Source organism: Lissotriton helveticus, chromosome 1_1 (assembly GCF_964261635.1).
Source record: "Lissotriton helveticus chromosome 1_1, aLisHel1.1, whole genome shotgun sequence".
In the NCBI taxonomy this organism is placed as follows: Eukaryota; Metazoa; Chordata; class Amphibia; order Caudata; family Salamandridae; genus Lissotriton; species Lissotriton helveticus.
Window position 1 is genome coordinate 1,897,298,619 of NC_136057.1, and position 12,493 is coordinate 1,897,311,111.

At 46.0% G+C, this 12,493-nt stretch overlaps 1 protein-coding gene across 1 annotated transcript in view; it reads right to left on the reverse strand.

The window, feature by feature from the left end:
* HMCN1 (hemicentin 1) overlaps nt 1-12,493 on the reverse strand; it is a 1,257,483-nt gene that overhangs the window by 1,104,353 nt on the left and 140,637 nt on the right. Inside the window, exon 2 of the mRNA XM_078642741.1 lies at nt 1,004-1,074. Coding sequence (XP_078498867.1) covers nt 1,004-1,074 — 71 coding nt within the window. The remainder of the gene's footprint in view (nt 1-1,003; nt 1,075-12,493) is intronic.

Consider the following 12,493-nt stretch of genomic DNA (forward strand, 5'->3'; position numbering starts at 1 on the left):
CAGCTCTTGGCACATGGAATAACCAGATGTGGGAAAATAAAAGTATCTGGCTCTCCTGAGCTTGGAATAATCAGAAAATCAATCATACACTGGAAAACCACCCAAATTATCCCACCAAGAGACAAGCAATGGGAACTCTGGCACAAAGAATAAAATCGCTTTCCAAGGATGCTCAGGCTGCTGTCAGAACACACACACACACAGACACACAGACACACACACACACACACACACACACACACACACACACACCCTGTATATGAGAAAGACAAAAGATTGATGGTGTGGAATAAAGGGAGAAGAGAAGAGGAAGGTTGACTATCGGGATTGTATGAGGAGTGTGCGAAAAAATCTCCTCATATACTTTAGGGTGGGTTAATCTTTTGCAGATTTAAGTCTAGTTTGGACCATAAAATAAAAGATGACTTTTTGGCAGACATATAAGTGCATCCTGTGCCTTTTAGGATCAGAAGCCTTTTGCCAGGTCCCTCAATGTCCCATTAGACAGGTCTGTCCTGTTCCTTCCCATCTTCAGGACTCATCCTTGCCCATGAACCCCCCCCCCCCCCACCAACCCAGACAAAATATTCCAATAGTGAAGAGCAGACAAAGTAACAGGCCTCGAAAGGACCTCACAAAAATCAATCTGAGGGGGGCCACTGCAAGGGACAACAGGGCATCTCACACCATGGTACCCGGCGCCACTACAGCAGCTGACCAAGAGATAGTTACGCCCTAGTGGAGTGTCCAAAGCAGTTCAGGTAAAAACACAGTTCAATGTTAAACTGCATTCTCATCTACAAAGTGCACAATATCTAAGATACGTCATGGTCATGCCCACATCTGTAAAAAAAAAACAAGGGTTACTGTGCATGGGACTACATTGTTGACTCTGCACTTCCCTCAACAGCAGTTAAATATCAAGACCCATGCTAGAATAACTCGGGCTATTAAGTTTTAATGAACTAACCACTTTCATTTCATACGCATACATCACACTCACCTGAACATACAGCTCCTTGAGTTCATACTGGAATTTTTTGGGATCTGTGGTGATCGTTACTGGACCAATCTCTGAAACGAAAAAACACAAATGCTTACAGGATTAGATTTTAGAAAAAAACTCAATATTGTGTCCAAGAATCAGCATTTTTCTAGTTCGCTCTATTTAAGAGGCAGAAGGCAGTGAAACTCTGACACTTCAATACACAAACAATAACGTAGGAATGCAAGTTTATATAGGACAAACCTCCCCGAGAAGTAATGGAGGTTTGTAAATTGAATAGGGAGTGAACATTAGGAGACCACTTTCTTCACATCAAATGTGGATTGCACTGTGTTTTTTTAAAAATAATTTTTATTGAAAAATAAAGAAAAGAACATTAGCAATAACAGCAATACAACATCAATAGTAAATAACAAGTAGATAACAAAATGGTGAAATAGTTCAGAGAATAACAAAAAAGCAATACAAGTTGATAAATACATAACAATTATGTTTTGTATTATGAAAGGTGAATGTGAGGAAAGAAGAAGGGAAACAAAAGAAGAGAGAGAGGAAAAAAATACTAACTAAGATATAGGTGTGTGAGTAGAAAGATAGGAAGTGAAAGGTAACCAAAGTAAATTAGATTTAACTTTCTGAGACAACAAGAGCAAAGAAACAGTAGCTATGCTATGTTCATCACAAATAAAATTCCATCATGTTAATATAGACAATTTAGAGGTGTCTTTCGAACAAGTAAGGATTACCTTAAATGCAAAAGCAATAAAAGGATCAAATAACATAGGCTTAGGATAAATACTGACAAAGTCTGGTGAAGCAGTTCCAAGAAAAACATTTTGCATTGATAACGGAAAATAACAGTGAAACCATTCTAGACGCTTTACCCAGATAGATTCCCAAAAATTCAACACATTGGAACAATAGTATAATAGGTGAATTAAAGTCCCTGTGAAGGAAGAACAGGACCAGCATAAAGGAGAGGAGGCGGGAGAGAATTTGAAGGTAAATTCAAGATTATTGAGAGCTCCATTAAGGATTTTACATTTTTTAATTACACATTTACATGTAACCTATTTTAATCACAGGGAAATGAAGAGAGTTGCCCAGAATCACAAAATTTCAGTGAAGGTCCGAAGCTGAGATAAGAAACCCATTGCCTAGGTTCTAAAGCTAGCAATTTAGGGGCCCATTATGATGTCGGATTGCCCCCGCCAGGCTGGCGGGGGCAATCCGCCCGACATCCACACTCGTTTCCCCCCCGCCATATTAGTATGGCAGGGGGACCTCGGCAGATGGAAAGACCGTCCGCCGCTTTTCCGCCCCGGTCGCCTTGCGGCCGGGGCGGAAAAGGAATAATATGGTGGCGGTGTCTATCAGACACCGCCAGCCATATTATGATGCTTGTATTTAGGTGCCTTTCCGCGGCGGCATGCGGTCTTCACTCTGGGGGCCCCCAGAGTGAAGTATAGGTGGGGGGTGCACACAGGGGGTACCTGTGGTACCCCCCTTCATTTGCATTTACAAAGCGGTAGGCACCGCGCGGTGCCTGCCGCTTTGTAAATGCAAATGCTGAAATGCATTTTTAGCATTCTGGTGGGCGGTGCAGAGAGCACCGCCCGCCACAATGCTAAAAATGCAGGATGTGCCTGCCACCGTGGCGGGCACATCCTAATACCCCCCACAGGACCCCCGCCCTTATGGCGGGCAGTCACGAATTCTGACCCCCTTAGTCTCTAGACTGCACCTCCGCCCCATAGCTTTGTGCTGCAGACCAAGAACATGTAAAAGAGGTGGAGAGTTTGTGCTTCATAAAACAGCTCTCAAATAAATAAATAAACAAACAAATAAATCAATACATAAATAAATTGATGAATGAATACATAAATGCACCTAGCAATTTGGATTTTGGGCCACTTTAATTCATGACCGAATTGCAGATTACCTTTCAAAATCTGAAGAATTATTCTGAATTTTTATAGCACTGGCTTTATATTTTTCTCAAACTCTTCATCTTGTTATGAAATTAGTAATATTAGTATCATCAGAACTCAGGGCCAACAGGGCCAAACACAATTTACAAACAACATTAAAAACAATTTTAAACCTGAAAGTCTTAAAACTTATCACAAAAACAAATGTTTCTAGATAGCACCCTCATTCCTAATAGAACGAGGTTGATTCTCATCTTAAAATTTCCCCTCTCTGGATCAATAGAAAAAAAACTGACACCTTTCCCTTTTTTTCATACATACATTTATAATTAGGGCTCACTCATTTAAGTCACTACTTGAACTATGATCTCACATTATGTTGAAACTTTCTCTAAGTGTAATTACAGTTTGTATGGGCCTGCATTAGGAGTTGTATCTTCCACACACATTTTTAGAATTTTACATGAATTACCTAAATTAATCAACACAAATAAGTATTGGTAAAGCCAATAGGTCTTGCCTTTTTCTGCCAATGAAGACCTATTGCATAAGCACACTGTTAGACCTGTCAGCTTTAGGGTTGTCTTTCTCCAATCATTTTGCCTTACTCCTCAATTTTTGCTGATCTAATTTTTACTGGCCTTAGGACTCTCCATACATTACCACTGCTAACCAGTGCTAAAATGCTTGTGCTGTCTCCTTTGAACATTCTAACATTGGCTTTCACCCAATGGGCACATTTAATTAACTTATAAGTCCCTAGTAAATTGATACAACATGTACTCAGGGTCTGTAAATTAAATGCTACTGGTTGGTCTGCAGCACTGATTGCCCCACCCACTTTTGCAGCCTTAGGCCTGCCATTACAGCCTGTATGTGCAGTTCTAAACTCCCATTTCGACCTAGCAATATAAACCTTCTGCCAGGCCTAAATCTTCACTTTTAATACATATAAGGTGCCCATAAGGTAGGCCCTAAACAGCCCATAGAGCAGGAAGCAGTATTGTTATAAAGGTGAAAATATACTTTTAACTTTTACATTTACTGGTAGTGAAAAACTTTAAAACTTGTTTTTCACTACGGCAAGACCTACCTCTTTTTCGGGAGAACATTGGGTTACCTTAATACATTTAATAAGTGCTAACTTATAAATGGGATCAAGTAGAAATGTTGAGCTTGGTGTCTTAAGAATTATAAATTAAACTCTTGAGATATCTGGAACCCCTTAAAGGCGTTTTCACTACTGCAAGACCTACCTCTCTTACAGGAGAACATTGGGTTACCTTAATACATTTCATATCTGGAACCCCTTAAAGGCGTATCTCCTAAAACACCCTGCTGATGCCATAAACGCTACACCCGTAACTGGCAGTTGAACACAATATAAATCAAATCAAATCAGGTGTTTGTTAAGCGCGACTACTCACTCTTAAGGCGCTGGGGGTGTGAGGGGGTTCGCAGGTTCCAGTCCATCAAGAAGGGAGTCTGTCAAAGACAGGTTTTGAGGTTTCTTGTGAAAATGGGGAGCGATGTTATCTGTCTGAAGCGGAGCGGAAGCTCGTTCCAGGCACTGGCCGTGCAGAAGGAGAAGGAGCGGCCTCCCGATCTGGTCTTTCTGGGTTCATCATTGGGCCCTATGGGGTGCGTGGAATTTGAGTCGGCTGTTCAGGTATGGTGGTCCTGTGTCATGGAGGGCCTTGTGAGTGTGGGTTAGCATCTTGAAGGTGATTCTAGCTTCGATGGGGAGCCACTGGAGTGTGCGTAAGTGCTGGGAGATGTGGCAGTGGCTTGGCAGGTTGAGGAACAGTCTTGCGGCGGTGTTTTGGATGTTCTGTAGCTTGCTGGTGAGGTTTTTGTTTATTCCGGCATAGAGTGCGTTGCCGTAGTCGCGCCTGCTGGTGACCAGGCCGTCAGTGACGTTCTTCCTGTGTTCGAGGGGGATCCATTTGATGGTCTAACGTAGGAGGCGGAGGGTGTGGAAGCAGGAGGATGAGAAGGAGTTGATATGGAGGTCCATTTTGAGCTCTGAGTCCAGGATGATTCCCAGGTTGCGTGCGTGGGCGGACTTCCGAGCGCAGGGGGCCACCAGGTGTTGTTCCAGGTGTCTGGGTTTGGGCCCATGATGAGTACTTCCGTTTTCTTTGTGTTTAGTTGTAGGCATCTGTTTTTCATCCATTTGGCGACGCTTCCATGCTTTCTCGAAAATTGTGTCTGGTCGTGTTGGGTTAGTTGGATAGGGAGAGGATGAGTTAGGTGTCGTCTGCGTATGACACAATTTTGAGTCCGTAGGTTCTGACGATGGGGCGAGCGGAGCCATGTAGACGTTGAAGAGCATAGGGCTGAGGGAGGACCCCTGGGGGACTACGCAGGTGGTAGGTGTAGGGTCTGAGAGGAAAGGGGGGAGTCTGACCCACTGCGTTCTGCCGGAAAGGAAGGAGCGGATCCAGTCGAGGGCCTTGTCTTGGTTTCCTGTGTCGTGGAGTCTGCGTATTAGAGTGCGGTGAGAGACTATGTCGAAAGCTGCTGAGAGGTCGAGGAGGGTGAGAGCTGCTGTTTCTTCTTTGTCCAGTAAGGTACGGATGTTGTCTGTTGCGGCAAGGAGGTAGGTTTCCGTACTGCGTTTTTTTCTGAAGCCGGATTGGGAGGAGTCGAGGATGTTGTGCTCTTCGATGAATGTGGCGAGTTGGCTATTGATGGCTTTTTCAATGACTTGCTGGGAACGGGAGCAGGGAGATGGGTCTGTAGTTTTTGAGGTCGGTGGGGTACACCGAGGGTTTCTTCAGGAGGGGGTTGATCTCAGGGTGTTTCCAGTCGTCAGGGAACGAGACGTTGCCAGGGAGCGGTTGATGTTATGGCAGAGCATGGGTGCGATGGTGTTGGCGGTTCTGTTGAAAATGTGGTAGGGACAGGGGTCCGTGGGGGCCCCGGAGTGGATTGACTTCATCTTCTTCAGTGTGTCTTCGGTGATGAGAGCTGTCCAGTTATTGATCGCTGGCTTCAGGGTGTCGGGGGTAGTTGGTGAGGGCTCAGTGTGTTGGTTGTCTTCGTCGAAGTTGTCGTAGATGCTCTTAATTTTGTGGTGGAAAAAGGTGCTGAGTTTGTCGCAGAGGTCTTGTGAGGGAGGGATGTCGGTGGACTCGCTTGTGGGTTGGGCGAACTCCTTGATGATGTTGAAGAGTTCTTTGCTGTTGTGTGCATGAGTGGAGATTCTGTCTTCAATCGCTTTTCTCCTTGTTTTTCTGATGAGTTGGTGGTGAGCGTTGGAGGCAGCTCTGAAGTTGTTGTGGGCTTCTGAGGATTTGGTGTTCCTCCAGGCCTTTTCGAGTCAGCGGCAAGTGCGTCTGGACTCTCGAAGTTCGGTGGTGAACCATCTAGCTTTCTTGGCGTGGGTGTTGTTGTTTTTCTTGAGGGGGGCTATGGTGTTGGCGCTGTCAGAGATCCATCTGTGCAGGGTTTGGGCTGCAGTGTTGGCGTCGTTTTTCGCGATGGTTGGGGTGGAGTTGCTGAGAGATGAGGTTAGCTGGTCGTCCATGATTCTGGTCCAGGTTCTTCGTGGGACCAGGTGCTGGTGTCTGTGGATGGTGGGTGTTCTGAAGGTGAAGTTGACGCATCCATGGTCAGTCCATGGGAGTTCGGTGGTGTGGCTGAAGGTGATAGAGTTTCCTGTTGTGAAGAGGGGGTCGAGGGTGTGTCCTGCTGAGTGCGTGGGTTCGGTCACGATCTGGCGGAGTCCAATGTTGTGGAGGTTGTCTAGGAGGAATGTGGTGCTGGGGTTCACTTGGTTGTCGAGGTGGAAGTTGAGGTCTCCCAGAAGAATGTAGTTGGTGGACGGCATGGCATGCGGGGAGATGATATCCGTGATGGAGTTGACGAAAAGTCTGCGGGATCCAGGGGGTCGGTAGATGAGGGTTCCACGGAGGGTGGAGGTAGGACCGGCCAGTATCTTGAAGTGAAGGTGTTCTATCAGGTCTGTGGGCTTGTCGGGATTTGTGCTCAGGCGGAGGGTGGATTTGTGGACGATGGCAATTTCTCCTCCAGGGCAGGTCGGACGATCCTTCCAATAGATCTTGTATCCTTGGGGAATGGCGATGGCGATGTCCGGTCCCTAGGTGGTGTTGGTCCAGGTTTCGGTAAAGAATGCTACATCCGGGGTAGTGCTCTCGAGGAGGTCCCAGATTTCGGTGGCATGTTTGTGAAGGGATCGGATGTTGAGGAGGATGCATTGCAGGGTCTTCAGTTCAGTTGTGTTCTTGCGGGCAGATTGCGCTGGGTCAGTGGTCTTGGCGGGGCTGCAGGTGTGCCGGTAGCGGTGAGAGCTGAAGGGTCTGTGGGTGTCGGCTGGAGATGCTAGCGTGCAGTTGTTGTTGTGGCCTGGGTTGAGAGCTTGGAGTGCCGCTGGGTCGTAGCGTTGGCGGTGCAGAGATCCAGGGTTCCTGGCGCTGGTCGCAGTCGAGTCGCGGACGGACGCAGATGGGCTTGCAGCCATTATGTAGGGGCAGGGGAGGGCTGGACAGCTGGGAGGCAGGAGCGGGGAGCTGGATTGGGCCAGTCGCACTGGTCGTGCTGAGGGGGAGAGGCCGCGGGGGCAGCAGTGGCGGGGAAAACGGGCTAAAAAGGCAAAAGGAAAAAGGCAAAAAGAGAGAGAAAAGTGCAAATAAGGCAGCAAAAGTGCAAGAAAGAGTGGAGGAAAGACACAGAGGACACAGGAGAGTGAAAGGGGGAGATTGAGATGAGGGTAAAAAAAAAATTGAAAAACGAAGGAAAGACACAGGAGAGTGAAGGGGGAGCTTGAAATGGGGGGAAAATGGCAGAAAATGGAGGTTAAGACCCAGAAGGAGAGTGAAGGGGGGAGATAGAAGTGAGGGAAAAAAGGAGTAAAAAAGGAGAGAAAAAGCGGAGCAAGATAATGGAGACAGAGGTCCATTGGACCACCAGGGATGAGGTGCAGGTGAAACCTGCGGGTGGAGGAGGGCCTCGAACACCAACACTCGAGAGTGCAGGGGCTCGGGGGAAGGTCTCACTTAATGGTGGAGCTGCGAGGTAGGGAGAGCAATTTCACTGACAATGAGTCAGTCGTCTTGCTCTGGATATTGACTGCCTCTGTGTGTTATGTATGTATTTGGTAACAAAATTATGTATTAAGCTTGCTCAGATTTGTTTCCTGTTGACACCTGTAGACTTGTTGCATACAAGCAATGCACAGATGTGCTTACTGATGCTTTTGTAGTTCCGGACAATGGGATGCATCTACTTGTTACCTAAACCTCATTGATTAGCATGTAACTACCTATGTACTAAGTATTCTATGCTGGATATACGTCTCAGAAAACTTGAATAAATAAAATTAAATTTTTTAAAAATAATTATAATTTAAAACCATCTTAATGGAAAAGCCAGATTTTAAGCAACAGTTTTGATAATACCACTTATAGAAAGTTGCCATTTTTTTGTCCCTACCATTAAGTGCCTGCAGCCTGTATCTTGGGTCACATAACTAGGTGTAGCTGGAAGTTGGTCTTGGTGTATTGACAGTGAGACCCCAGTCCTGGATCCTTGGAAGTGCATCTGAAGGAGCTCTGCAACCCCAGCTGTGGTCCAGTAACTAGAACCGAAGCGGTGCAACTTATATCCTCATAGCCACTTTGGAACAGCTGCAGCGTGGCATATCTCTGACGCAGGACCTACATCGCAGCTTGCAGCTCACAGCTCCCCCGAAACAGCCGCTGCACAATGCATCTTCGGCACAGGCCTTCGAATCTCAAGCCTTTCATGGACAGCATCCACGACGATGACGTAGCACTTCACATCGATGCCCATTGTTTTTTTCTGAACCTTGCTGCGCGAAGCAACCTCTATGCTGGACTTTGCATCTCAAGCCCCTCTTCAACAGGATACTCAACAACGGCGGAGGACTACGCATCGCAGCCCCTCAGCTCCTCAGAACTGCTGCACTACAACGCATCTTGATGCGGGATATCGCAATGCTATGCAACCCAGGATTTAAGGTACTATGTTGAGCTGGCTTAATTTGGTCCCTGTATCCTGTCCATGCTTCATCGCGGTCGGCCTGAACTTGTGAATTTGTCCCAGTCCGGCGCGACCAGATAACCACAGTTGGTGATTTGTGCTTCTAGGCATATTTTCACTTTAATCTTTAAAATTGCATATCTCCGATTCTAATGATTGGATTTTTATTGCTTTGGTCTCAAATTATTTATCACATTTTACTATATTATTCTAACTTGGTGTCAGTTTTTTCTTGCGTTTTGTTTTCACTTTATTACTATTTGAAGTGCTGCATAAATACTTTACACATTTCCTCTAACTGAGGCCTGACCGCTTCATGGCAAGCTACATTTGTTTGAGTTTCACCCGGACAAAGAGATTGCGGTTGCTGCTTGAGTAGGGTTTCACCCCTCTTAACCAGAAACCTAATTTCCATCACTCATGACTTATGTCACACATGCTTGCATATGCGTCATAATGCAACGTCAGACTGAGCGTCATGACTCATGCGCAACAATGCATCATCATTCAAGAAAACACATGCATTCCCATTGAACACTGAAAACAAACAAAAAAGTTGCCTGAGCAAGCAAATGAGATGGACAAGAAAGAAAACTAATGGTAAGTAATGGATTGAACCAAAGCACACTGTAAGTATTGTCCCCAATAGATATTCAACACTACACTGCATTTAGCTATCTGTAGGCAGGACCTAAAAAACATGGACAACACTGATAAACGACCTCATGTAAACCCCTTAATCAAGGTACAGTTGTATTTCCATCGCTTTAATGGGAGAAATGTATTTCTATCTAAAATAAAGTAGCAGGGACACAGTCTGCCTGTTTTTTGGGATGGTACTGTAAAGTACTTATGTACCATTGTCAGGAGTGGTGCAATGTCTCTTTATTTACTGTCCTGTGCATTTGTGGCATTCTGCAGACCTTGGGCCTTATTTAGAGTTTGGCGATCGGGACACTGTGTCAAAATGTGGAGTTCCTCTTCTCCGTATTACAAGGGCCATAGGCCATAATGTGCTTACAGTAAAGCAGACGGGACATCTACCATGTTTGGGACAGATCTCATCCACAAAACTCTAAATAAGACCTTCGTGACTAGTAAACAACAGGTATATGCATCATTTAGCTCTAGGTTTAGGCTGGGGAAGCAGAAAATACATTATTATACATTAAAGATATGCACAAAATGGTGCACCGCATTTTATTTCATGCTGAACTTTTCACTATGCTATGCTGCAAGTGTGTCTCATATATTGAGCATGCTATGAGGGTTAATTAGTGTTTGGTGGGCTGCCTTTCCAGATGTCTGTTCCCTTCAGATTCAGAGATCTAGAAATGCCTAGCAGCAGTGCTACATTTGAGCCAGTGGTTTCCGGTGCTCAGCACCCGCGCATAATTGTGAACAACGGCACTTATGGCAGTCTGCCACATGGTGCACTGTTTGTCCAATTTGGAGATGAGCACAACAGCTGTTTATGAATTCCATGTACATCAATAACAACTAATAAATGCCCCCCAAACAGTCTCGCAGTTGCTGGGGTCTGGAATAGTCTGAATTGTTACACATGTAGGAGTGTGGTTGTTAGTTGTGTTTGTAGTCATGGGCAGTGCTGGCAGGGCAATGTACGGTGCAAGCTGCAGTGGCCCTCTGCCTCTGTGCCATAGCAGTTCCTCTGAGGGTACTGTAAGTGGCCGCCACGTGTCAAGCGGTTGCTCAGTAACCATTTTGTTTCCATTAAATTCCCAAAGTGGGAGTTGTTTTGAAAAACATTAAGTTAATATAGCCTGAACACCTTTAATTTTTCTCACAGGGCGTGGGTGCCACTTCTATTGTTTTCTTTTTGGGACCGACAGGCTTTTCAAAGCAGCCCTGAACAAGAAAATGTATGTTGGAACATCCTCCCAAAATAGAGCAGATGGCCTTCTGTACCTAGCTGGCCCAATATGGGTCTAAGGTTCTTGTCAGCAAAGTGAACTGGGGCTCTTTAGGCAGAAATATGAGAGTACCCTCTACTATACGGAGCTGACAGACCTACAGTTTGGCAGAGAGGGTACTCTGCCTTGTCCGTCAAACTCCAAATAACTCCTTTGGAGCAAGGTGGTAACAAAAAATCCTCAGCTTTCTGGACAAAGTGATAACTCTTAAGAAGAATCACCTCCACCATACTATCCCTACGGTGGATGAAATGCTGCGCATAGATGATCTTCTGGATGTAGTGCAGAGCATGCACAGACCCTGTGCTGCTCCACCTTCTGACTCTGTACCACAACACACCCTGAATCTGTGCTGTAAACTCCCATGACCCTACTCTGTCCCACCCTTTCTGACCCTGCATCGCAACGCCCTCTAACCCGCACTGCTCCACTATTGGAACCATACGCTGCTCCATCCCCTGACCCTGTCCTGTATCCTGAACGCCTCCTGACCCTGTATTGTTACACCCCACTGGACCATGGTCTGCTCCACCTCTTTAACCGAACATTTCTCTGCCCCCAGATCTTCTGGCCACCCTGGCCGTGGTCTACTACGCCCCGAAGCCATGGTTACGCCACTGCCCGGCCTTTATCTGTTCCAACTAAGGACCCTGCCTTGATCCATTCTCAGAACCATGCACAGGCTCCACCCCCTGGCCGTACTGTGCACCTCCCACTGGCTTTGTGCTGCTCCACCACCAGGTCCACCGCTGCTCCATTCCGCTGATCCTGCAATTGTACACCCGCTGATCCTGCAGTGCTCCAACCAAACCCAGACCCTGCGTTGCTGCAAGTCAAGGGACCACGAGCTCTTCTACCTCGTTGACAATGTGCTGCTGCAACGCCACCTCACTCAGACCCAGTGCTGCTCTCCTACGCCACCACAGCGCCAATCATCCAGCAAGCACTAACATACTAAAAATGTACACAACTGAAGCAACAGTTCAAGATTTACCCTGTGTAGGGCGAAAGTACCTACTGCCCCACATACCACCCCATCCTACACATAAGCTACCTCTTTTGAGCATTTCTAAATTTACAACATGGCCTCCTTTTCCCAAAATGCTATTGCTTTGCTGGGAGATAGCAACACTTACTATTTCTAAGCAGGCCTTCTGATGCTGACAGGTCTTGATAGAATGCATGCCTGCCTGGCTAGCCCCCATTTGAACATTCCTCACTTCTTGAACCAGTCTGATGCTTGGAAAATGTTAATGCATCATCAAAAAGACTTGATAATTGACCTCTTGGGAGCAGGCTTTAACAGTGGCTCTGTGCGTGATATGAAGGAGCCTCTCTCATTTCCCAGTGGTAAGTACTCTTGGATAAAAAATGTTTCTTGGAGAAAATGGCAAACCGACTCAGCCTGAGAGCCAAAGATGGACGACTGAAAGCTGTGTATTCATTTAACACTTGTATATACACAGCTGAATTTAGGAAGATGTTCAGCAGTTTTGTATAACAAAGACATATTTTTCTTATTGTAGCTCATTTCATCACCTAAACAGGCATAAAATGTGGCTGTCACTGCGGTTCTCCTGCTGGGCGGGAGCCAG